Source organism: Eumetopias jubatus, unplaced genomic scaffold (assembly GCF_037043125.1).
Source record: "Eumetopias jubatus isolate StellerSeaLion01/CBP00866 unplaced genomic scaffold, mEumJub1_p1.0 scaffold_14, whole genome shotgun sequence".
In the NCBI taxonomy this organism is placed as follows: Eukaryota; Metazoa; Chordata; class Mammalia; order Carnivora; family Otariidae; genus Eumetopias; species Eumetopias jubatus.
This window is the reverse complement of record NW_028274820.1, coordinates 39,453,128-39,478,730: the sequence shown is the minus strand read 5'-3', so window position 1 is coordinate 39,478,730 and position 25,603 is coordinate 39,453,128. Positions and strand designations below refer to the sequence as shown.

General features: G+C 42.0%; 2 protein-coding genes across 2 annotated transcripts in view; one reads left to right on the top strand and one right to left on the bottom strand.

The window, feature by feature from the left end:
- Window positions 1-2,154: 2,154 nt before the first annotated feature.
- On the bottom strand, window positions 2,155-4,217 carry PEG10 (paternally expressed 10). The gene is given in 2 exon segments (XM_028119014.2): window positions 2,155-3,326; window positions 3,329-4,217. Coding segments are annotated over 2 exon segments (2,061 nt in total).
- Window positions 4,218-11,481: 7,264 nt separating this feature from the next.
- Window positions 11,482-25,603, top strand: part of SGCE (sarcoglycan epsilon) — a 66,603-nt gene continuing 52,481 nt past the window's right edge. Inside the window, exon 1 of the mRNA XM_028119199.2 lies at window positions 11,482-11,591. Coding sequence (XP_027975000.1) covers window positions 11,483-11,591 — 109 coding nt within the window. The 5' untranslated portion in view covers window position 11,482. The remainder of the gene's footprint in view (window positions 11,592-25,603) is intronic.

Genomic DNA, 25,603 nt, shown 5'->3' with positions numbered 1-25,603 from the left:
TTAGGTATCTTTTTTGAATTTGTAGGTCTTTTTGTGTGATTTTTAAAAGGCCCAATTAATAAAATTGAAATTCTATATGACATTAAACTAGCAGATTGAAGATGAATGGGATGAACTACTATACAAATACTCCAGTTCTGAGGAGCCTCTCATTCACAGTGTTGTAAGAGAAGTTCACAGTAAAGAAACATTTTATACTATGTTACTCAATTTTAATTAGTTTAACAATAAGAATTGGGTAGTACTTTGTAATTCAATGGAAATAACTTCTGAAAGCAGTCACCACTTTAAAACACTGTTAAAAGACACTAGTCACCTACGGCTAAAACTTTTAAGTATTTAAACATGCAAGAATAAGGGTGGGTGATAATGAATGGGTGATAATGAATGGGTGAAAGATGTGGATGAAAAATGAAACTTCACCATTAGACTCCTCTTCATGATATGCAATTTGAAATCTATACCATGTTGTCTACTGCTCAAACTGTGTTTTGGCAATTGGAGGTTGTGTACTGAAACACAAGCCTCTTGAAGCCTGCCTCTTTCTTCTCCGTGCGTGGCAGCAAAATGGAGTCTCAGCGCCAGGCAGGAAAGATGACACAAATCCTGCAGCAGGGTTAATGGCAGTAGTAAAGAATTAAACAGAAAGAGAGAGGTTAGACAGAGAGTTCAAGGTAGTAGCAAAAGACCAGGCTAAAGTCAGGCAGTCCCAGGTTAGCACAAAGCATCCAGGAGACTAGAGGTCGACACTGGATTGAAGACAATGCTTGTGTTGTCTGTTGCTTTGAGTCATATGAGTTGCTTTGAGGCCTTTCATTCTTGGCAGCTTCTTTTTGTCTCCATCCTCTAGAGGGGACCCCTTTCCACTGTGTGAACTCTGATCCTTTTAAAGTGAGGTTATCCATCAGGCCACCCTCTGGATTTAAAGCTCACTAAAGAAGTCCGAATCTTCAAGACAGTGTCCAGTGCCCCAATTCCTCTTCTTCAAAGATATTCCTCGCAGGCATAGGAGTGTGGGTCTGGGTGCTAAATTCATGTCCCCTCTCTAAGCATCCTCGTGCTACAGTCTAGTGAGGGGACTGATGATGAAATGCCCAGATGCATATGGAGGCAGACACATGGAGAGATGCTTCCAACACTTCAGGTGATCCTCTTCCAGCCAATTAACAACACTCCTGAAATTTCTTCTTAAGTACCAGGATACATTGGTAACGTTAACTCAGAGTCTCTTAAGAGCTAGGTATGGGACTGCAAGGTAGTCACGCCTCATAAACGTCTAACACACCTGGAGCCACCAACAGTCTCTGGTTACCAGGTTTAACATTTTATGGAAGCTATTACCAGCATGATGATGGTAAGGTGTTGTGAGAAAGCCAGAGTTCTTGGGTACATGTGATTTGCACCAGGGTGTGAAGGCACACTCAACATGCAAGAGTCCTTTCTGAGAGAGCACTTCCTTCTGAGGCCTGAGGTGTTTCTGTTGCAGGGGTTTTGCCTGCTCCTGTGAGAACCGGTCCAGTTGCTGCTCCTTGAGAATTAACGGAACCATGAATGTGGAGTTTGAAGATGGTGAAGTTTCTAAGGGTGCAGCAAAAAGATCACGGAAGCCGTTTTACACTGCACCAACAATTCTGGCTTCCTTAATAAGGCGTCGGTCCTCCAGTGATGTAAAGAGAGTACCGAGACTGCAAGAAAATTCATGTCGCCCTCCTCCGTGTCTCCCCCTCCATAAAGAAATCAGCATTTCCTGTGTTTGCATCAGCTTCTCTGTAACTGTTAAATGTGGAATCTGGCAGCCTATTAATTTAGATGGTGACAGAGGTTTTAGCAGGTAAAACCCAGGCTTCCAGGATTTGCTGGGAAGTAAACTTGTTACGAATTTTAGTTAAATTGGCAGTTAAGGTGGGAAACCGAGAGAGAAGTTGTTGGTAAATATTCTGTTGCTCTCCGAAAATGGCGGAGGAGGTCTTTTGGTGCTTTCTTGGGCTGTGCGCCAGTCCAGGGTGGCCCTGACCTTTCCATAGCCATCTCAGAGAGGGCTGTGCCTCAGGTTGGCCTGAAGATGCAGTAGCCTAATTTAGCACACAGTCACTGATTGAGAAGCTGAACAGAAGTAAATCTGAGGGTAGAGATCCTGAAGGACACGACAAGTGTTTACATGGTGCTGTAAGATGGTGGCGGCGGCGGCGGCGGCGGTGGCGGCGGCGGCTGCGGCGGCGGATACTGGGGTACCGGAGGCTGGCGGTACCAATGCGGATTCCAAGTGATCATCACGGGGACATAGAGCGATCGTCCATGTCCATCTCGCCCCACTGGGTACCAGGCGAATCCTACTGGGTAGGTCGGGTACGTGGCGTATGTGGGGTACGTCTGGTATCCGGGTATTTGAGGTACGTATTCAGTGTACGTTGCCAGGTGAGCCTGGTCATCCAAATTTGGAATAGAGAGTCGAGGATACTGATTCTGGATGGTGAAACTGTTGGGAGCTCGGCAGTCGTAGGAAACTTGCAGTTTCCACCCCCTCTTCACCTGGAGAACTTGGGCTCCATTTGGGGCGATTGTTGGAGTAATCAGCCCGTCTTTCACGTTTCTGGCCACAAAATCTCGCAGGGCTGCCATTTCGGGTTCGGACAGTGAGTACACGTGTCCGCTGGGAATACTGTGTGCTCCAGGTATCATTTCAATGGTAGGGTCAACCAGGCGGTGGTCCGGGTAGACGTTTTCATCCACTGGAGTGTACACATTCTGGACATAGTAGTACCTCACTGGTTGGTAAACTCTGTATCCATCCACCGGGTAGTAAAACGACGGCTGTGCTGGTGGTGGGAGTGACGGAGGTATTGGAGAATACATCCGGCAGTGGTATCGGCAATATTCAGAATCAAAGACGATCGATCGGGTGCTCCATGTGATGTTGGGGTCGTGTGTGCTCAGCCAGCGCACCCCTAGGACGACGGGGAAGAACGGAGACTGAGTCACATCGAATGACAGCACCTCACGGTGATCTCCCAGGTCGACTATCAGGTCGTGCGTTTCGTGGACAACTGGGCCCGATGCTATGGGGCGTCCATCAATTGCTTCTACCAGTATTGGCCAGTCCTTGACCCTCAGAGGAATTCCATTTTGGGCAACGTATTCGTGATCGATGAAGTTGCCAGAAGCACCAGAATCGATCATGGCTCGGACGAACAGGGTGTGTCTGCCCGGGAGATGAATCTGGAGCATCACTTGCAAGTGTGGAGATGAAGCATCATCTTGTGGGGACCTTATTATTTCTGGCCCGGTCGCTGAAGGTCCCTCTACAGCGGGGCCGGGGAGTTTCCCGCCGGCGAAGCCTTTGAGGCCTTGGCAGGACAGTTGTCGGCGTAGTGACCTCCATTTCCGCAGTAGAGGCAGAGGTTCAGCTTTCTGCGTCTTTCTTTTTCTTCCTGGGTCAGGCGCATGCGGGCGCCGCCCACAGGCTCAGTCGGATCTACCTGGTGGTGGCTCGTGATGTGCGGCAACACGAGTGCGCGCGGCGGGGAGCGCGGCTTGCGAGCTGCAGCCGCTCTGGCCAGCCTTCTCTCGATGTGGATGCATTGGCCGATCAGCGCCGACAGCGACTTGGCCACTTCGAGGCGCGACAGCTCTGCCTGAATGTGGTCGCTGAGGCCCTCGTGGTACTGGTCAATCAGGGCGGGCTCGTTCCAATCCAGGTCCTGGGCAATCATCTGGAAAGCGTTGGAGTAGTCGATGACTGACCCCATGCCTTGGCGCAGACGTCTGATCTTGCGTTTGGCGGCCTCTCGCCTCTGAGGGTCTTCAAAGACGTGCTTCATTTCGGTCATGAAGGCTGGGTAGTTGTGCATCAGGTAGTGGGATCGCTCCAGCTTCGCAGAGGCCCAGCGGGCGGCACGGCCGGTCATCATGCTTGTCACGAAGCAGACGCGGACACGATCGACTGAAAAATCTCTGGTGCTCTTTTCCATGAAGAGCTGGCACTGAGCCATGAAAGGAACCAGCATGTCTGGGTTGCCGTCAAACTTCTCAGGAAGGTCATCTGGGCACTCTTCCTCTAACGGAGTGGGTGGGGCAGCAGCCGCCGCAGCACCTCGGAGCTCGATGTCATCCTCCTCATCCTGAGGGGCAGGCTCCACTTGCTCACGAAGGGAGGTGTTCTCCTCTGTGAGCTTCTGCACCTGGTTCTGCAGGTTGTTGTTCTCCTCGGACTGCTTCATGACCTTCTCTCTGAGGTTGTTGATCTCTTCAGAGAGATCGTCCCGCCTTCGTTCGGCCAGGTTGGGGATGTACTGGCCCCTTTGGGCGCTGCGTGAGGATGAAGAAGAGGAAGAGGAGGAGGAGCAAGAGGAAGAGGAGGAGGAGGAGCCGTTGGGGGGAGGAGGAGGAGGAGGAGGTGGGCAGTCGGGCCCCAGGGTGAGAGATGGGGTGGGAGGAGACCTCCCGGGTGTAGCTTCGCTCCTGTGGGGATGGAGGCCCGGATCCTGGCCTCCTCTTCCACCCTTTCTTCTTTTTGTTTTCAAAAGCTTTTTGTTTCTGTAAATGAAGATAAAAACATAAATTTAACATACACATTCAAAGCAGCACATTACAAAAAAGACTTTAGCATTTAAAGTAGCCACTAAAGTACTTTAAATACATGAGTATTTAAAGTATCCAGCCACTAAAATACTTTAAATACATGAGTATTTAAAGTATCCACTAAAATACTTTAAATACATGAGTATTTAAAGTATCTCTTTGCTCTACTTGCTTATATTAATAATTAATAAACAAACACAAATCTTGCAAAAGAGAGAAAGGAGTTAATCAATTAAGATAATAGATAACATAAAGCACCCTACTTTTTCATGTCCAAATGACCTTTTTCTCCTCAAAGGTCACCTGTTTATTATGATTCAACAATTCATAACTATATCAACAGCAAATTTACCTTCACTGATTATAAAAGAATGCTGAGACATTCTAAACAAATAGTTTTGTATCAAGAGAGCACTGCAAGAAGCTTTCAAGTCAAAGATGGAGACCAAATAAAAACACACAAGTAGAGCCAAAATGAGTTATTAGACAAGTTACCTGAAAAATTGCTAATATTCCAGCCAATAGGGAACAAAAAAAAAAAAAAAAAAGAGTGGGGGGATTAGAATCACAATGCTTATATTCATCAACCCTGGGGGAAGGGGGCACTACCTCCATGGAGGTTACTAAGTCATTATCAAAACAAACAACAACTGTCACAAAACCCACAGGATTGTCTAAATCTGACCGTAATCTGATTTCCCAAAGAGAATTCCCTATGGGACAGAAGTGGCACTGAGCAGCAACATGTGTCTATCAGTTTCCCTCCTTATTATGCAGTCAATCAACAAATATTAATTGATAACTCCTAGGCTAGGAAGAGCTGGGCTATGAAATGGGACATTCCAAGAAGCCCAATAATAGTACACCTCAAACGTATAATATGGATTTAATTAAATAATGCAGGAAAAGCAGTGAATATTCAACAACTGTTAGCTAATATTAATAAAGTTATTAATAAGAAAGGTAACTTTCTGTGTAGGGGCTAAAATTAAAACAGGGAGGGGGCTGCAACTACGGCAACCTAGGCATGCATTTCCCACCTAAAGATTAATTAATTTTATTACTTTGGATACACTGTTGGCCAAACAAATCCATGGCCTCATTTGATTTGCAGGTCACCAATTTGCAACTTCTGGTTTTGAAACAAGTTTTTAATAGCACAGCCCCACCCAAAAGTTGGTAACTTAGAGCAGGACAGGGCTGTACTCCTTCCTAGGTGATGGGTAGCTATATGGGGGGTTAGGGGGAGTGGGGAGATTAAAGGTCTTAATTATGGGTATGGTGACAATAAATCATACATACAATAAATCATACAACAGTGCCTATGTACTGCCTAAAAAGAGGGTTAAATGCATTTATAGTAACTTAATTATTTTAACTTTTTAATATTTTTTAAATGAGCATTAAATTCTCATATTGGGAAAACTTCAAGAAAGTGCTCAAAAGTTTAAAAACATAATTTATAAAGCAGGCAAGATTGCCTGTTCACTAAATTTTAACTTGGCAGTCCTGGCCACCTGTTCTTCTCTGACCCATCAAGGCAAAAATGGACACTAAATTAATTATATTAATTAAAAAACTCACAAAGATAAACGTGTTATTCAAAGAAGTTAGGTGAAAAATAGCTAGTATTTCAATAAGGTACGAGGAAAAACAAAAGGCGGTGGTAATCAAACGTGATGCATGCGTACTTCAGCCTGGTCTCTGGCTGTAGAGACATGCCCCTTCCTCCTCCTTCCTTAAAACCCCTCATAATCCTTTAGGCTCCTCCCCTGCACCCCCAACCCCCCACCCCCAGCCACTTCCTCTATGTTCTGTACTGTCCTTGGAGTGGCTGTATAGCAAGCAGAGTCTTTAAGGGACAGAATTACTGTGCCATTGTAAGAGTTTTAATTGGCATTCAAGACAAAATATTCTAAATAGTCTGAAAGTTTAGAAAATAATACATCATAACCTGTGACACTGTTTCATTTCCAGCTCCTGAAAGATAACTGTATTAGTGTGACACTCAAAATATAAGGTCACAAAAATAGTGCAATTTTTATTTATTAAAAGTTTTATTTTTATGGAATAATTTTTTATTTCATAAAATGAAATTATTTAATAAAAATTTTTATTTAATAAATGTCTCATTTATTAAAAGTTTTAATGTCCCATTAAAAAACCACTAATAAGCACAAGTCAGGTGACTCAGGTGCCACTTCTGTCATCTAGACATTAATATTTTCAAAACTTAGAGAGAAGACTTCTGGAAAGGCATTCAGAGCATGGCCTGGCGCTGCCTGACCCAGGTCAGGAAGGTTAACAACCTACATGTCAATCACAGTCACTGGGGTGAGCTTTATTGAGGCCCAAGTCTGATGGTTTTAACATCTGCAAAACACAATAATAGGACAGATATAACAACATGTTCAGAAATCAGCAAACAATCATTGTATTGTTTAGGGAATCAGAAGATCAGTAAGGGTTAAAAATTCAAATGCTTTTGGTAGACAGGAAGGTAACAAAAGTGAGAAGAAACTGCAGTTAAAACAATAAGGAGGGGGCTGTGACTATGCAATTTGGGGATGCATGTCCCCTCCCAAAGACATTAAATTCTTTAACAGATTTTTAATCCAGTGCTGGTCAAATTAAGGACCTTATCTGACCTGCAAGTTCACCAGTTTGAGACCCCTGACCTTTACTGAGATCAGGCATCAGGTACCCACCTCTGGGGTTTTGAACTTTGGGGTGAGACTCTAAGTCCTAAAGGAGATAACTGCCCAGAGAAGAGTAGTTTAACCTTTAAAAATGAAAGGAGGGTGGGCAGGCAGGTTAACATTCAGTGTAAATAAAGTTTAAAAATATTTAAATAGCAACTACAGCACCAGTTAACATGGAAACAGGAGCACTGTGACTTGATTTGAATTATAGAACTATGACTCCTTAACCACCCCCCCCTTTACGAGGGGCTGGATTGCCAAGATGGGTTCAAGAGGCCCCATTCCTAAAACCTGAAAGGACACACAGTATAGAGCCAAGCCACATGGGACCGATGTCACCTTTACATATGATAAAGAATTCAGTGTTAGTCTATATAGGAATTAAATACATTTGATTAATCTTTGACTCTTCATGATGACGTCTAAAAACTTCTTTTCCCCAAACACACCGAAGAGTAAGAGTAGCCAAAAACCATTGCACATTAAATATCTCATTAGAAAATGACACTTCATTAAGCAACTCTTAATTGCTTTACATTTTCAAATGTCCCAATTTCTTTTTTAGTACCATGTGTACTATTTGAGAAAGGCAAAGTATATTAATACACACATTTTTACCATTGTTTTGAACTTTAAAAGAATGCAGATAACAAATTTCCAAAGGGGGTGGGGGTTAGGGGGGCAAGGTGGGCCTGGGGACTAACTGAAAGCTGTAATTACTTTAAGTATAAATATGTAAAAATATGTAAATTGTATACTTGTTGTGGGGGGTGACAGATATTTGGGAGTCAAAGTCCTGGCTTATAGCTTATAATATAGGATACCAGGTTTTAAAAGTTATGTTTAGTTAGAAACATAAACATGGTAGTCTGACTGAAGGTAAGGCATCAATGTTTTATATACATATTTTATAATGCCAGTTAAAACCCTCCAATCTATATTTTGTAATGTAACCACTTGATTATACAAAATTATACGAAATTTAAATATGACAATTATGTACCACCATTAAGTATTCCATTCACCCCAAATAATTCGCTTTTGCTTTTCATTTTTAAAAAGCTAATTATTTTAAATATCTTATATAAGTATAGTTTTGTATTATAATTACAGCTTACATTACTGGAGTTTAAAAATGCATACTTTTGTTTTTTTGGATCCTGTTAAGTGTGAGAGATAAGGCAAGCAAGGCCTTGGACAATCCAGGACAGCAAAGCACCATAGAAAAAAAACCAGAAAACACCTGCAGACACCAAAGAAGGCACTGAATAAGCCAATTTACTCTGGTCATTTAACACATATTTAATGAATGCCTACCCTGTGCCAGGCACAATTAATAAATATGTAGGCAAGTTAGCCAGGGCTAATCCCTTAGAGTTCCAAGGAAAAAAACCCAGCTTCATAGGCACACAGATAAACACCTCATCCTTGCCCCAAGGCCAAGCCAAGAGTACCAATAAGGCACTTAAAACTCCTATGAAACACAGTTCAAGTTATTCCTTATTTTGTGTCCACCAAAGAATCTGATTCCAGTTAGCCACCACCAGTGTCCATTAGTGTCTCAAAAAAACCTTAAATGTGAAAGTATTCAAAACAATTTATTTTTCATTTGTAGTAAAAACATTTAGCTGGATTGCCCTTAGGGGCACCAGCCATGTCTGCTCAGAAGCACTTTTCATAACCCGCTATCAAGTTTAAATTGTGGAATTGTTATTTAATATATGCAAAGCACTTGCAAAAAGTGCTTGTAAATCCCAGGTATAATTACCATTGTTGCTAATTGTTCTTATTTATTATTCTTATATTTATTAGACACTAGTGGATAAAAAGCAAAATCGGCGCCGCCAAGAAACCGCAGGAGGGAGGGGCTGTGCAGCCAGGCTCAGGGAAAACAGTGAAGGCACGCAGGCGCAGAGGAGGTGGGCCTGTAGGGCGGGGCTGGGGGGCTCACACTGCGCAGGCGCAGGTGGGCTCTAGGAGGCGGGGCCACAGGCCACTTCGGAAGAGGCAGGCTCAGGGAGGGGCCAAGCTTTGGAGACGCGGTGTCTGGGCAAGCCACCTCAGAGGAGGCAGGCCTAGGGAGGGGCGCTTTCTGGGAGTGTCGCCTCAGAGGAGGCAGGCTCAGGGGGCGGGGGGGGAGAAGGGGGGAGAAAGGGGGAGCCACCTCAGAGAAGCGCTCAGGGAGAGGCGGAGTCTGGGGGGGAGCTGCCTCAGAGGAGGCGGGCTCGGAGAGGCGGGGTCTGAGGGAGCGGCCTCAGAGGAGGCGGGCCCAGGAAAAGGCGGGGTCTGGGGGGGAGCCACCACAGAGGAGGGGGCTCAGGGAGAGGCGGGGCTGGGGAGAGAGGGTCTAGAAGGCGCGCTCTAGGAAGGCGCGCTGCAGAGGAGGCGCGCTCTGAGTAGGCGCTGGGAGGCGCTAAGCACGCTCTGAGCAGATACTGCAGAGAAGGCGCGCTAGAATGGGCGGGGCAGGTCTGAGACTGGCTGTTTGCCTCTCCCAGGATCCCCCCTCCCAAAACCCCTCCCACCAGCCTCCACAGCCAGATTCATTTCATCCAACAGAGCAATCACCCCCAGATCCAACACCCCCCCATACTAAGCAAACCAACAGTTTCCACAAACTGTTGCTGGACGCCAATTCGCGCCACCTTCACAACTACACCGCCACTTCAGTCAAGCGCAACTAGGCAAGGCAGCCCGCTCTGCCACCACCAAAAGATTCCCTTATACACTCAAGTCAGCGCCCCTCCACTCCACTGCTATAGCAGGAATGGTGTGGGCAGAATGTTAAACACTAATTTTTGCCCGGGGCTCCATTTTGTCTAACAGCACCATCATGCAGACAACCGTCCTGCAAAAAAACATAGTGGGAGCCATTCCAAAAGGTGTGTTAGAGACAAAGGGTGGGGTCCCCCACTAAGAAGACAGAGTAATCTTACTCTGCAGCTCTTGTCCCTTTACAGCTGGTTTCTTTGTAGCATAAAACAGTGCAGCTTGTATACCTCTGCAGCTGTTATTACTTTATAGCGCATTTTAGGTGTAAATTCTCTGCAGCTCATGTACCTCTGCAGTTCCTGTGCCTTGGAGCACAATGAACCGCTGTTGTAGTGCGAATGATTTTTGTAGCGCTAATCTTCCGCAGCTCAGATTTTGTAGCGCATTTAAAGCGCAAATCAGTCATCAGTCTGCAGCTCATATACTGCTGCAGTTCATAATGGTTTGTAGCACATTGAAGCGCCCATCAGTTTATAGCGCAACTGAAGCGCCCATCTATCTATAGCGCATTTGACGCGTTTATGTTTGTAGCGCATTGAAGCACCCATCAGCCTGTAGCGCATTGGAAGCGCCAGTCTATAGCGTATTTGAAGCGCTTATCAGCTTATAGCGCATTGAAGCGCCAATTAGTTTGTAGCGCCTATCACTACGTAGCGCTTTTGAAGAGCAAATTACAAATCGCTCTGTAGCTCATGTCTGTCTGCAGCTCATGTCTGTCTGCAGCTCATGTCTGTCTATAGCACTTATCTGGACTTGAGTCCTGGAAATCAAAGCCCTGAAGGCTTGGTTTCTCCACTCTGTTTTGGGGTACTGCCAGTGAAGGCGTGACAAGATTTGCGTGGAGACATTCAGGGGCACTACTCCATCTCCCGCAGCTCCCGAAAAGGACAGAGAATGAATGTGATCTTAATAAAAGAAACATCCTCACCGCATACTCACCACGCGAGGACTCCTCTGCGAAGACAGGAGGACGGGATCCCACACCTGTGCCAGGCGTGGGTTCCGCTGGGTGCTCCGCAGCCCGGAGTGGCTCCGGACGCGAGCCCGCTCAGCGGACCTTTCGCGAGGCTCGGTGGACCCTCTTCGCTCTTCTCCCCAGGTCGCAGTCAGGTTTCTTCGACACACACCAACCGAAGTTGAAGCGCGTGTACCGGGAACGCCGACTGGGAGCCTTATATAGGCTGAACAGAGGAGGGGGGCGCCAAATCCCAGCGTGCTCTGCGAGTTAGGGGGGCGGAGGGGAGCGGGGGCGGAGGGGGGATGGGGGATGGGGGTGGGGGCGATGGCCACGCTACACTGGCCCGCCGCTAGAGGGAGTACGGGATTAAGGAGGGGGTGCAGGATGCTGATGCTGAACTGGCCAAGCTGGGAGGAAAGAAGAAAGGGAGGGGAGGGGAGAATCGAGGACGGCCGGCCTAGCCAGGCCAAGAATGCAATTGCCCCGGTGGTGGGAACTGGGAGACCCTTGTGCTTGGACAGGACAGGGTCGGGGGACACGCAGGATGAGCCCCGCGACCACTGGCACCTTCTTGCTGACAGGTTAGTGGCCCGCGCGCGACGGGAGGTCCTGGGGCCAACAGGCCGCCGCCTCCCCATCCCCCGCCCGGGTTTTGGGTATCTGGGTGCATTTTCTGGGTGTCAGCCCCTCTTGCTGCCCCTCTCCCCACTATACCCCTCCTCCAGGACACCCCATACCCCAATTCCCGGGCCCTGTGAGTCCCTTCCCAGGCTTGACCCCTGGCCTTTTCTTTTTCTCCGCGCCCCCGCGGGCCCCTCCCTGCCCAGAACGCGCAGAAATTCCATCTCCAATTTCCATTCCTCCGCCTCCCCCCCCATTCCCAGCCCTGGTGGTGGACCTCTCCCCATCCCTGCAGCAAAGACTTGGGGGTCGTTGCCCGTTTTTCTGGGGGTTGTTACCACACGAATGGGGCGCTGCGGCCCGGAGACAAGCCATAGGAAATGGGTGTCAAGCTTCGTCCCTTTCCACACAAACACGTCCTGTCTTTCCTTTCCTTGAATCCGAACGGGAGAGATCACAAAAATGTGCAATTTGAAACACCTAATTCCCCCTCTTCCTAAGAGCATTTCTCCGGCGGAGATCTCGTTTTTCTTAGGTTTTATGGAGCGGGGAAGCGGAATCATGAAATGCTGGGAGCTAAACAGGGCGTTCAGGTCAGGGTTAACCCCGGCTGGGGGCCAGAGACGCTGCAAACAACACCGTTTGCCCCACCAAGTGCACTATTTTGAAAAGCTAAAACAATTAAAAACAGCTGTGGATGCCTCCAATGTGCTTGGAGGCTTCGGCGGCTCCCAGCTATGGCCTTTTGGTGGTGATTACAAGGTTTACACAGAGACCTAGTTCTCCCTGCAACGTTACATTTTTCTAAATCTTGTAGAGAGAATGAGTACATTTAGTCACGGTAACCGCATGTTTAATCCTTTCAAGCGTGTTGCTGAGATTCGGCCACAAATGTTTTTGTGTATTTATGCATATAAACATACATATTTTACCTTAGATAAAATTGCAGGGGGTTACAAGCCTTTAAAATACTGATGAAGAAGGATGCTTAAAAAAAAAAAGCCATAACAGGATTTCCATTTAAGCGCCCCAAAGTGTTAGGCTCTGAGAAAAAGGACAATTTGTTGATAATCTTAGAAAAAGAAGTTTAAGTTAAATTGTCTACAGCTGAGTGAGGTTCCTGAAATACGGATGAGACACATTTGTATTTGAAGGCTAAAACTGAGCATATTTTAGTAACATTGCTACAGATTATTTTTACGTATGGGATAAATAAGAATTTGGCCCATTGTAGATGACAGGGTGTCAGGGATTGCATTTAAAGCTAGCTTTTCTAGGAATAAACAAAACTGGAGCACATTTACTGAGATTTTACTTTTTATCAAAAATGAAATGTTGACCATCCGATATATGAATGAATGAATGAAGTGAAGATTTCCAATAATGAGAGATATTTTTCTAGGAAGTTGGGTGAGCACAATTATACTTTTTAGAAGTGCCTTTTAATCTTACGATGTTCATCCTTTCCTGCAAGATAAAATAATTTTAGAATTCTTATGTTTGCCAGAGTACCATTCTCATGACCGCCAAACTATCAACCCCTTAGACTTTTTTTCAATGTAGAAAAGTTACTTCGTCTAATTGTTAACTGATAGATTTCTTTTTCTAAAACATGAGATTAAAAACCAGTATAGATGGTAGGGAAAAGGAAAGTTTAAAAATTGATCCCAAGACACTTAAAGTTTGAACCGCTTTGAACCAATTTAATCTTTTATTTCAAAATGTTAACCAGAATTTTTAAATATAAATACAGCTTTAGTATTATTTTTATCATACTGAATTCCTACTTACTGTACAAAATTCAGGAGAAAAAACTCCAGAAAACTGGGGAAAAAATCAAGAAAATCAAGATCACCTGTAACTTCTTCATCCTGAGCTAAACCCCGTAAACATTGTGGAGTTTACTTTTTCAGACTTTCTTTATGCGTACTTATGTACCAAAATAATATATATTTTTCATAGAGCTGCACATTATTTTTAAAAATAAAAAAGGGGTTCAAATTAATTTTCTTTCCAAAGAGACCTAACAGTCAAATAACAGTAAATTTGCAGAGGGTTTTTTTTTTAAAAGAAATGATATTAATTACTTTTTCTAATTAAAATTTTAGATGAACAACATTAGTACATATATATTTAAAACTAGAGAACTGAGAATTTCCCCTGACTTCACTATTATAACATACACATAGTTATCATTTTGGTGTATTTCCTTGTGCTTTTATTTCTCAACATATACAATAATTTTTACTTTGCTTAGAAATATAATTTTCTAAGAAAACAATATCAACAGGTAAGTAATTATAAAACTTTTCAAATCTGAAACAGCAAAACAATATTAAAAATAAACATAAAAATACAACTTTGATAGAAAAATACTTTAGATAACATTTGTATTATCTACCAAAACATTAACCCCCCATTAATAGACAAGAATTTTAAACACTTTTTTGACATTTAGTATCCTAAGTGAATTTTGGATTTTCTCAGATATTTCCCAGTGTTGACTGTTTCTTACCCATTTTGCACAAGATTGCGTGTAAAGCAAAAAAAGGTGTTAATGAGCAGATTTACTTTTATCAAATAATAACTGGGCATTGTATTTGGACAGTTTAATCCATTTTTATGAGCACTTGCTATGGATCTATGAAGCTGTTGATTTACCACCTGTATTTAACTTCTTATGTAGTGGGAAAATTGTATTTCAAAACAAAGTAGAATTTTCCCTTGTCAAGCAGTAACTAGACTTTCTACTTGGACATTTACCTATTTTATGACAATTTGCCATGTATCTGTGAAACTCTTGACTTACCGCATGTATTCAGCCTAATTTGTAGGGTGGAAGGAAAATTGTATTTCAAGACAAAATGGAATTTTCACTTGTCAAATAATAACCAGACTTTCTAGTTGGACATTTTATCTCTTTTAAATGAAAATTTGCTATGGACCTAAGAACCTGCTGATTTACCACATGCATTTGGCTTAACTTTTAGTATGCTAGGGAAAATTTATTTCTAAGCAAAGTAAAATTTTTAGTTGTCAATATTAGCTGGACTTAGTATTTGGTCATCATATTAGACTTAGTATCTGGTCATCTCATCTCTTTATTATAAGAGTTGCCATCAATCTAAAAGCTGTTGGTTTACCTGATGTATTTAGCTTAGCTTCTAGGACAAAGGACAACTCGTATTTCTAAGCAAATTGGAATTTTCACTTGTCTCCCTCTCAAACATTAAAAATAGCAAGGGACAGCACCAGAGAAAACTAGTGAGAGACCACCTCAAAGAGATAAAGACAACATGTATTTCAGATTCTAACACTAGTTTGCCACTGATGAAAACCATGCTCTAAACAAAATGCTGAAGTAGTGAAGAAACCCTGACTTGTTAAAAAATTCTCCATCAAATTTTCAGATTGTTTGAGGATTCCAGCAAGGGCAGGATTTATAGATCTTATTTTCTCCCAAATAACCAGCCACTTTGTTTCTTTTCCTTTTTTACTAACTGCAGCACACATTTACTCTTTCTGACTCCTTTTCTTAAACCTTACCCTTGCTACTCTTTCTGACTCCTTTTCTTAAACCTTACCCTTGCCTCAGCTCTAAACAGCAAAGTGCAAATCCTATTGCTGATCTTATTTCCTGCTTTTAGTGTAAAAAAAGGATTCCAGGTGAATAGATGATACGAATTTATGTGTCTGCTAGAAATTCTTGGGATGGAGCTGTGTTTTAGTCCAAAGCTTCACAGAACTATTAACATGTTGGCTTTTTTTTTCCTTTTCATCCTTTTGAACTTCTCCAGCATAGATAGAGAGACAGACATAACAGACAGACAGTCAGGAACAGACTTTCATTCTCTCTCTCTCTCTCTCTCTCTCTCTCTCTCTCTCTCACACACACACACACACACACACACACACACGCACGCACGCACACAAAACATTCAAGCTTTTTCTAAACTTTAGAATACTGTTCTCCGGTCTACTGTCTTCCTGATTTCCAGAAATGTTAGCCAAAAACAGGAATGCAAAATTCAAAAAAAAAAGAAGCTGGTGTTCCTAAGGATCAACAAGTCTTTTTAAATGAACATTTTTTTTGATTGGGGTTTTCAAGTTGGTAGCATCAGATAGAGTCTCAATGCTCTTAAAGCTGTTTCATATGAACTGCCTCCAAACAACATTCTCTCTAAGCAGAATTCCTACTTCAATTTTTAAACAACGTAACTAAAGACAGTATTGAATAAAAAACAATCTCCACAGTCTGACGCTAGAATAGACATTTCCATTGATGCTCCTTTCCTTCTAGTCTTTGTTCCGTGTGCATATGTATTTTTCAAAGACTATGATTTTAATATGTGTAGTTTTGTACACTTTGTTTTGAAACATAAGTGAATCTTGCTTTCAGCGAAGCATTTGTTAAGGCATTAGATGCTCTTATGTGAGAGGGTGTGTAGACTAGCCAGATTGCTTTGTAAGTGTGAGGCAGGCTAAACTAGCACCCGCCAGGTGTGTGGGTTACTGGGTTGGGGTCCAAGAGTGGTCCCTGGGGAAAGATCCAAGCCTTTGCCCGGGTCTTCTCTTTTTCAATGAATTTTATGAATGACTTTGATGAAGATCTAAGATGCTTGCTTTAAAATCCAGGAATGACTTGCAAAGGGGTAACTGTTATAAGTAGATAACAGAATGTAGAGTTAATATGGCTTAAATAGGCTGCAGTGCTATGAAAAAGATATTTTATAGCAGTAAATGCATCATAATTCATTGGTGTTATAAGGAAGGAGGTGACTTGATGTGGTGGCAATTTTTGAGGAAAAAGAAGGTTAATATGAACCAGCAGCTTGATGTGTCTGCAAAAAAGAAAAAAAAAATCAAATTCAGATTCTGATAATAATATAGTGTCCATATGTCACAAAAATTAATAGTACCCCCCTCTAATTAACCACATCTGTAGTATTGTGTCCATTTCTGGCTGTCACATTTAAAGAGAGACGTTGACAAATTAGACAACTTCCAGAACAGTCCGTGGGGATGGTGAGGGGTCTGGCAATCCTGTCATAGGAGGTATCCTCAAAGGGTCTGGAAATGTTTAGCTTGAAGACGAAAAGTAGACATAAACTCTCTTCTGTTTGTTTCGGAAAGCAGAACTAGCACCAGTGGGTGAAAGGTAGAGATGGATTTCAACTCCAGACCTTTCTAACAGTTAGTGCAGCTCAGCAAGGGAATCAACTTAACACCTTTACTTGGTCTGTTCTTTTAAAACATCAGAAATATTCACCTTTATTGCAATTAATGTGTAATCTGAAGGCCACAATAACATTTTCGCGTAGGACAGCAAAGAAGCTTGTGATGGAAACATTTTATTTTTTTCTGATAAACTGTCTAAAAAGAAGAGTCCTGTGTCTTGCAAGTTGATCTCTTACAACTTGAAAGTAGCTGCAACAGGGCAATTTAACACATTCCTTCCTACCCTCTCATTCTGTTTCAAACATGAATATTGGAGAAGAGAATTAAAGGGCTTTTGGCTTTGTTTTGGCTCCCCCCTCCCCGCCCCCCTGCAAAGTGTCCTGGCCTTAACTTGTTTCCTATAGTTCTTCCCTTCCTGGTGTTTCTTGCTGGCTGGGAGCAGGCTTCCCGGGACAGAGTGGCCGCAGATGCTGGGGCACCCAGGGTTAAGGGGGGGGGCAGCCGCTGCTGGCTGCTGGTGCAGGACAGCTAAGCCCTTGGCTGCTGGATCCTCTTACCCTGGGGGAAGTGGGGGACAGTTCTCCTTTCTGCAGGTTTTACCACTCTTATATGTCCTTGCAGTACTCAGTTACAATTTTTAGCTTTTCAATTGAAGATAAAACCTTTCAATCAAAAGTAGCTTCCGACCCTGTGCTCTTTTAACTTCTCTCCATTTCAGGTTAGCCTGGATTCTGTCTCAGGGGCACATTCTTAGTGTCTTCAAGATGTCTTGTGGCAGATTTTCTTTCTCCTCCATCCACCTATTGATTGCTTATTTTGATTACCATGTCTAACTTTGGAAACTGGATTGCTCAAAATTCATCTGTAGAGTATGCAACAGAGGACCCCACTTCTAGGAGCGATAACCTGTAACACATCTGACTCCACGGAAACTGTTTTATTCCCCGGAGCCTTGAAAACTAAGGGGGACTCGGATGAGAGCTGGAAAGAGAGAAGGACATATTCTTCAGACATCTTTTTTAACCCACTTTTTCCTACTTCTTTTAATCCTGCCTCTTCCGACCTCCCCACCCCTCCCAACCTACCCACAATGTTCTCACTCAAATTGTTAGGTCAGGAACATATGGTCACTCTAACTCTGACTGTGTGAAGTATATTTTTCATGTTGAACAAGTTTTTCCTTATTTTCGCTCTCTTTTACAAAAGTGCCATGCACTTTTGTGGGATTGTAATAATGCACAGGGCAGCTTGTAATGGCTCGCTTCCCAGTTGTTGAAGATGCCAGAAGCGTTCCTGCACTGAGCTCATATTTCCGAGAGAGAAATGCTCAAAGATGAGCTTCTGGCTTGTCAACGCTCATTCACCTGATCCACAGGCAGCTAGTTGTGATTCCTTGAATGCAATGCTTGCTCCCGCTCTTGGGAAATAGTAAATAATCCTCGTGTTAAATTTTAAAACTTAAAGAAGTTTTAAAAATAGGTGGTCTCAAAAACATAAGCAGCTGGCATGATGACTAATGTTATATTCTTGGAAAAAAAATTAACGTGAGTAAAGCTAAAGGGCTGTTGTCTTCTAGAGTCATTTTGGTAGAATTTTTATATTTTGGATCTTCCTTCATCTAAGATTTTTTACACGATATTGGTGCAATAGTGGTTTAAATGGGTTTTATTACTTACAAAGCACTCATCTTTAGCACGTCTCACTTTCTACTTAATTGCCTTGGACTAATCAGATTTTTAGAATAGATCTTCGGCATTCTGTACCACGGGAATTGCCACGGCATCTGTTGTGACATGGAAGGCAGACTTTTTCTTTTCTGACAAATGAAGCTGCTCATTTCAAAAAATGCTCAGGAGTTAGGCAGCTCTGGTGTAAATTCTTTCCCATTCTTTAATGTTTCACTCATTCTTCTGGTCACCACTTTGATTATTATGGAGATTTGGGGTTTATTGCGAATTTGAAAGAAGAGATCACAGTTAATTTTCCTATAGTAGTTAAAGAGAAATATTTTAGTTTCCTTTTTCTTCAGCGATGGGCATAGATGTAAAGTTATTCTTTTACCTTGGAATGCAGAAGAAAAGAAAAAAGTAGCCCCAGAGGTCTTTTATTTTTTTTCCTCCTTAGCAAATTGGTGTTTCTTGTTATGCAGTAAAATGACGCTGGTTTTTTCTCTCCTATGAAATAGTTGATCAGTGTAGCACCTTTACCATTTTCCATTTTCTATAGCTCTAGGGTTGATTTTCATCAAAAACTAGTACTGCAGAAGTGCAAACAGAACAGGTCGTTACATGTGCTTATCAAAATTTGAAATGTATGCTCTTTTTTTTTTGTCTAGCCGTTTCACTTCTAGGAGTTTAGCTTACAGATAGACTTGTGAAAGTGCTCAGAAGTAAAAGTATAAGGATGTTTCGTGGAGTACTGATAGCAATAATGAAAACTGAGAGAGGGTAGTGGTCATCTTTATTAATTATTCTTTTATTTATTTATTTCCTGGGTGTCAACCTGTTTTGAGACTCCGTGTTAGATGCTGGGAAACATACGGTCCCAGCCATTATGGAACTTTTACACTACTGGGGTTGACAGAGATTAATCAAATAATCGCACACATAAATGTGCCCTTTGAGCTATGGTAAGTGCTACCCACACTACTAGGATTTCTAAGGAGAGGATTTGGCCAGGCAGGGGGATTAAGGAAGACTTCTCTGAGGACGTACTCAGATCTGAAGGATGAGTAAATTTTAGTGAGATGAAGAGGAAAGGTGTATTTGAGGTAAAAGGAAGAACTCTGTAGAGGCCCTGGGGCAGGTTGACTTGGCAAACAGAAGGTGCTGGAAGAAGTCCAGTGAAGTTGGATCCGAGAGAGAAGAGGGAACCCAATGTAAGAGGAGAAGTAGGAAGTCAGGGAGAGAATTTTGCAGGACCTTTTAGACCACCTTAAAGAGTGTAATCTGTATCCAAAAACCTATGGGAAGTCTTTGGAGGGGTTTTAAGCGGGACAAGATCAGATTTGCATTTCAAAAAGAGCATTTTGGCCGCTTTGTGAAGAAGAGGTTGGGGGTTCAGAACTGCTTGCCGCACACTAGATCCAAGGCTACTTTTGTAATCCCCAGATGGAGATGAAGCCCTCCTGGGCCAGACGGTGCTGGGGAAATGAAACAAGGCAGGACTTTTTGAGTAAATAGCAACAGCAGTGGGTCGTGGACCGAATTCGCCCTGGAGATCGGCAGGAAGAGATGTCAAGGATGATTTCTAGATTTCTGTCATATTCAGGAGGATGAATGGGGGTGCCATTCAGGGCAGGAGGAATGCCAGAAGGGGCCCAGACTTTAAAGGAAAGATCAGGAGTCCTCCCTGGGACAGGCTGAGTTCGAGGTGCCGACAAGGAAATTATGTTTGAGCAATGCAACCTTCAAATGTGATCTCATGTAAACACGTCCAACATATATGCTAAGGGAAAAAGTGTGGTCACGTTATGTAAAAAAGAGCATGGTGTGTGTGTGTGTGTGTGTGTGTGCGCGCGCACAAACATATGTCTGCGTCTGCATACACGTGGAAAGATGCAAAGTGGCTTCCCTAGGCGTTGGATGGGGGGCCACAGATAGATGAGAGGGGGTCTTCATGTTTTATACCCTCCTGCTTATACTATTTGAATACGTGGCAATGAAGATATAGGGCTTCTATGATAAAGAAAAGGAATGACAGTTCCAAGTGAAAAACCAATATGAGAGTATTTCTCTTTCAGAGGTTTCATAATTGGAAAAACCTTGCAAGGATTATTGTATTTTTTATTTTGAACGGAATTTTTCTGACAGTTTGACTTCCCTAACCCAGTAGTAGCTCTTACACTCTGCCTTTTAATCCTTTTCCACTAGATTGCACTATTACACTAGATTTCACATAGTCTATGTACTCTTTTGTATTCTACCTTTCGCTAATTTTATTAATTTCAAAATAGTCCAACATTTTGCAGATCCCGACATTACATTATAATGGTGCATATACCTACTGCATATATCAGGCATCTCTTTTGTTAAGGGTCCCATTCCTCCTCATTCATCTAACATTTCTGAGATGGAGCGTAGATAGTACCGTTTCTGGGCTGTGGAAACACAGTATATGTTTTGGTCAGGCTCTTTGAGCAAAGGAGGAAAACTACCAAGAGAAGAGGGTAACCGTCCCTTCTCCTTTAGCTATTCTATCAAATCAACACTTTTTCTTTTATTGGACATTGAATCTACCCCCCCCCCCATTTTGGTATGTATGATGCAAAGCTGAATCTTGTGTCCATGCAATTTTTGCTTCTGTTGCACTATTTCCTCAGGAAAAATTCCTAAGAGTTTATGAGAGTCAGAGATAGCACATATCAATATGACTTGCTTCTTATTGCATCTGGCTTTCCTCAAAAGGATTAAGCTGCAGCTCTCACCCAGCATGCCTGGCCAGTGCCATCCCCTTAGTCCGCCAGGAGGCCATGTGGACTGGGGGGTATTTGGAGCCCCTGGGCTGTTGCCTCTGCTCATTAGCAGCCTCCAGCATTTACTCCACTCAGCTATAGAAATATTATAATTTCTCATGTATCTTAATGACTGTGAAAACAAAAAAGATAGTGCTAAAGTCTCTCTTGCTAACTGTACTCACAACTTTTTTTCATTTAAACATCTACTTTTTAAGAAATCACATTTAAAGGAATCCAAAGTTTCCTTCATATTAGTTGTAGATTAAATGTAATAAGAGCTCACATTTTTTGAGAACATATTATGTGCAAAGCCCTCTTCTGAAGGTTTTAAATGTATTGTCTCATTTAATAACTCATAAAATGTTTCTATGAGGCAGACACTAAACTGTCCCAGCCAGAGGAGGAAACCGAGGTACAGAGACATTGCATAACTTGCCCAGTGGACAAAAACTGGGATTTCAACCCAGACATTCTGTCTTCAGACACTCTGATAGAAAACACTATCTTTCTGTATTCCAACTTCATTTCACTCTGAAGTCTAATATCTTACCTAGCTTGTGCTAAAATTATAAAACTCAAATAATTTTCAAATGTGTTTAATAATTCCTGATGTCTTGCCCTGCTGGAACTCTAATGTTTTAACAAAGTTTGAAGACTTCTTATTTTGGCATTCTTGGGTTTAAAATCCTGCTGTAACATTTCTCTTAGCAATAGCTTTTCCTGAGGTTGGAGTGGACAGTCCTCCTCAGCAAAGCTTTCTCCCCCCATAGTTTCCAACTTTCTAGATTTCCTATTTTAATGAAGTGTGTGTGTGTGTGTGTGTATTCATGCACATAATGCATGGAATTAATTTTTATGGGCATTGCCTCATTCCAGCTATTTCTAATCTACAGTCAGGGGAAACTTACTTTTTCTAGAAAGAAAAATAAGTCGAAGATGACCTACTAGTAATAACAGTACTTCAAATTACATTTAAAAATATGTAGTTTATACATAGCTTTCCCATTTAACCATTTGGGGTTAGTATTGATGAGTAGATGACATGGACTTTGCAGTAAGCCAAGAAATGGGTTCAATACCCAACTCTGCCACTTAGTAAACACATGACCTGGGGTAAGTTTCATAATTTCCCAAGACTTCTTGTCCTCATGGCAGAATGGAACTAATAATACCTACTCCACATAGACGATAATGTAAGGATTAAATCAGTTAATATGTATAAAGCCCTGAGTGTAGTGCCTCACACTTAGCATTCAAAACATGGTAGCTAACAATAATGTCAAAGACCATTGTTTCGAGAGACAAATATGAAGATATCTTAATATAAGGGACAATTGAAAAAGTATTAAGGATGGTTGCAGAAAGGAAGGGAAGAGAAGATGTAGGGGACAAGGAGGCAACATAGCGACGTGGGGAATGGTGAGAGAAGCAGAGAGATGTTGGGGACGTGAGCTATATATCCACTTTGTGAAAACAAAGTCTGTGTCCCGTTCAAGTGAAATATGAAAAGAGACAGATGAGACCGTGGACAGAGAAAGACGTGACAGTTCGGTTCTAAGGTGAGTGCATTAATCAGATTAAATTTCATTTGGCATTTCCTGCTGTTTACTTGGACAGCGGTGTCGGAGTAAGTTACTATTTATTATTTCTTTCCCTTGACATTCTGATTAGCTCATCAGCAATCAGTCACCATTCACAGCTCTTCAGTTATTTTTATTAAATAACAAACCCCTCCTCCCCAAGTCTGCAAATTATTCAGGTTTGGGAAAGAGTAATGTCTCTTCAGAGCGTGCTCGCCCCAGGCCAGATGAAATGTCGTCAGTCATGCTGCTACAAGACTCAGAATAAATCGTGGGATCTTAAGACAAACTTTAAGCATTGTATGGTTTCGAGGGAATTTTAAGGACATGCCAGCCACGTTTGGATTAATTCAGGCTTTGATGATTTCTGAGAGGGAGCGTTGAGGAATTGGTTAAATTGTATATGCCAGTTAATGGTGTGAATGTCTTCTTATTTGGGGCTGTGTAAGCACAGTATGTATGTTATTCTTTGCTTTTGTGTTTATGAATTAGAGCAAAACTCATATCCAGGTACAATTGTAGCAGAGATTATCATGAACTCAGTGAGCACAGTGGAATTTCTTTCAAGATTTCTGAGGATGGTCTGTTATCTTTGGAAAGAGTCCAAGAACCAGTCTATACACATTAAAATTTTTTTGCACATTATATTTAATCTTGAAAAGTTATGTATAGGGCAAATATTTTTTAAATTGAGTTATATTTTCCCATGCTAACTAAGGAAATTTGTTCTCACAGAAAAAGAAATGCTCTGGTCCCTTTCTAACAAAAATCAAACTTTGAAATCATAATGTTTTTTGGTGAGTATCTACATTTGTCATTGCACGGATTATAGTAATTTTCTATACAAGAAGCTAGTCGAGTGGATCCACGATCTTGGACAACAATTAAAAACAAACAGTTATTTCCATGTTACTGAGATTTCTCCCCCTGAGGTGTGGGACTTGAATGTTTAAGCAGACACACCATCCATGATGTTGTGTCTTGCCTTTAGTGACATTGTCTGGTGAGTAGAGTCATAAAAATGTTGTCTTTTTTTTTTTTTTTTTTTTAGATTTATTGGACTGCAGTCTTCTGTGGTCAGAGGAGAACTTTAGATGGATCACTATGAACTTTTTAAAAAATGAATATGCTCAAAGCCATGCTGGCCTTAAAATAGAGCAATATCAGTGGGATATCTTACGCTGCTTCCATTTTTTAATGATTGGGAAACCAATCACATTTGTCTTTTGAATCCTGTAAAAACCAACTGGTCTACCCTTACATAGGACCTGGAAATTATGAGCAATGATATGCTAGCTCACCTGGCAAGGACGTGACAGAGTGTAAGACAAAAATATCTCACGGACTTGTTATCCTAGTGAATTCTTTAAATCACCCATAAAGTACAATATGTGTAGTTTTGTGTGTATAACTCCAAATACTGATTCTTATGCATACATAGTCTGAGAACCAGTGGGCTAGAATAAAGGAAGGAATAAAAGGGGTGCTGTCTGGATACTCAAACCATTCTTTCTTTATGATAACTCCCCAATCCATGGGAGAGTTTTTCATCTCTAAGGTCAGCCTACATTTGGCACATATGCTATGACTCAGTTGAACATCCTATCTACCCTTGGGTTCTGTAGTTATCCTCTCAGTCTTCTAGAGTTCATATTTGTATATGAGAATTGCCTGATGAAATTGTGTAACCTAAACTCTCCACAGTGGAGTCGTGAATATGTGTTTTTAAAATTTTTTTTGTGATGAATTTTTGAGGGTGTGAATATGTATTTTTAGAGAGGTACAAGTGATTCTTATGTGTTGCCTTTGGAACCCAGTGATCAGGAGAACACAGGGAGTGGGGTATTTTGCCACAGCAGACTACTATGAACATTTTTCATCCTATTTTAGCGTAAATTATTTAGAAAGTGATGACAGTATTTTTCATCTAGATTTAAAAGGACCTAATTTCAGTTGTTAAGCAAATCAACCATTTATTAGGTGAATCATCCAGAAGATTGATCTTTTAGTATATATAAAATTAGTACACTTAAGTTTACATATTTTAAAAAATTACACACCAACCAAGTCATTTATTTGCTTGGGATGCTAGAGCCTTTGATTTCCACTCACGGGTTATCACTGAAATGATCACCTGAGGTTTTGTTTGCTTGTTTGTTGGTTTTTAATAACTTGGGTTTTGAATTGTATTCTTTTTTTTTATTTTGGAAGGGAACTTGATATTTCTCCTAATTTTAAGCTCAGAATTTTCTTCAAAATTCAGTTTAAAAAAGAATATACATTTCATCTCTGATTTACTAAGGTGAGGAGCCCTTTCAACACGAAGTTTCCTGTGCCCCTACCAGTGTTTGTCTTCACTTGTCCTTACTTTCTGAATCATGAGGTGTTTTCTTTGCTTGTGTATGCTGGTCTCACCCATTCTGGTTTCTCTTGCATTGCATCTCATCGGTTTTGCTCCTTTCTTTATCCTCCGTCTGCTTCTCTCTTGTGTTTTCCTCAGCTTCTGAACAAAATCTCTTTCCCCACGTTCACATAACCAGCCCTCTCTGCATCTTGCTACATCTCAGTCTATCTAGCGTGTCATTTCATCTCTTTGCTCCCCTATCCTGGCCAATGTTCTCGAAAGATTAACTGTATTTGCTACATCTACATCTTGACCTTTTGCGGTTTGGCTTCTATTCTTATCCCTTTGTTGGAACTCCACTTTCAAGGAGTTACCAGTAACTTCTCACTTTACACATCTAGCAGTCTTTTCTAA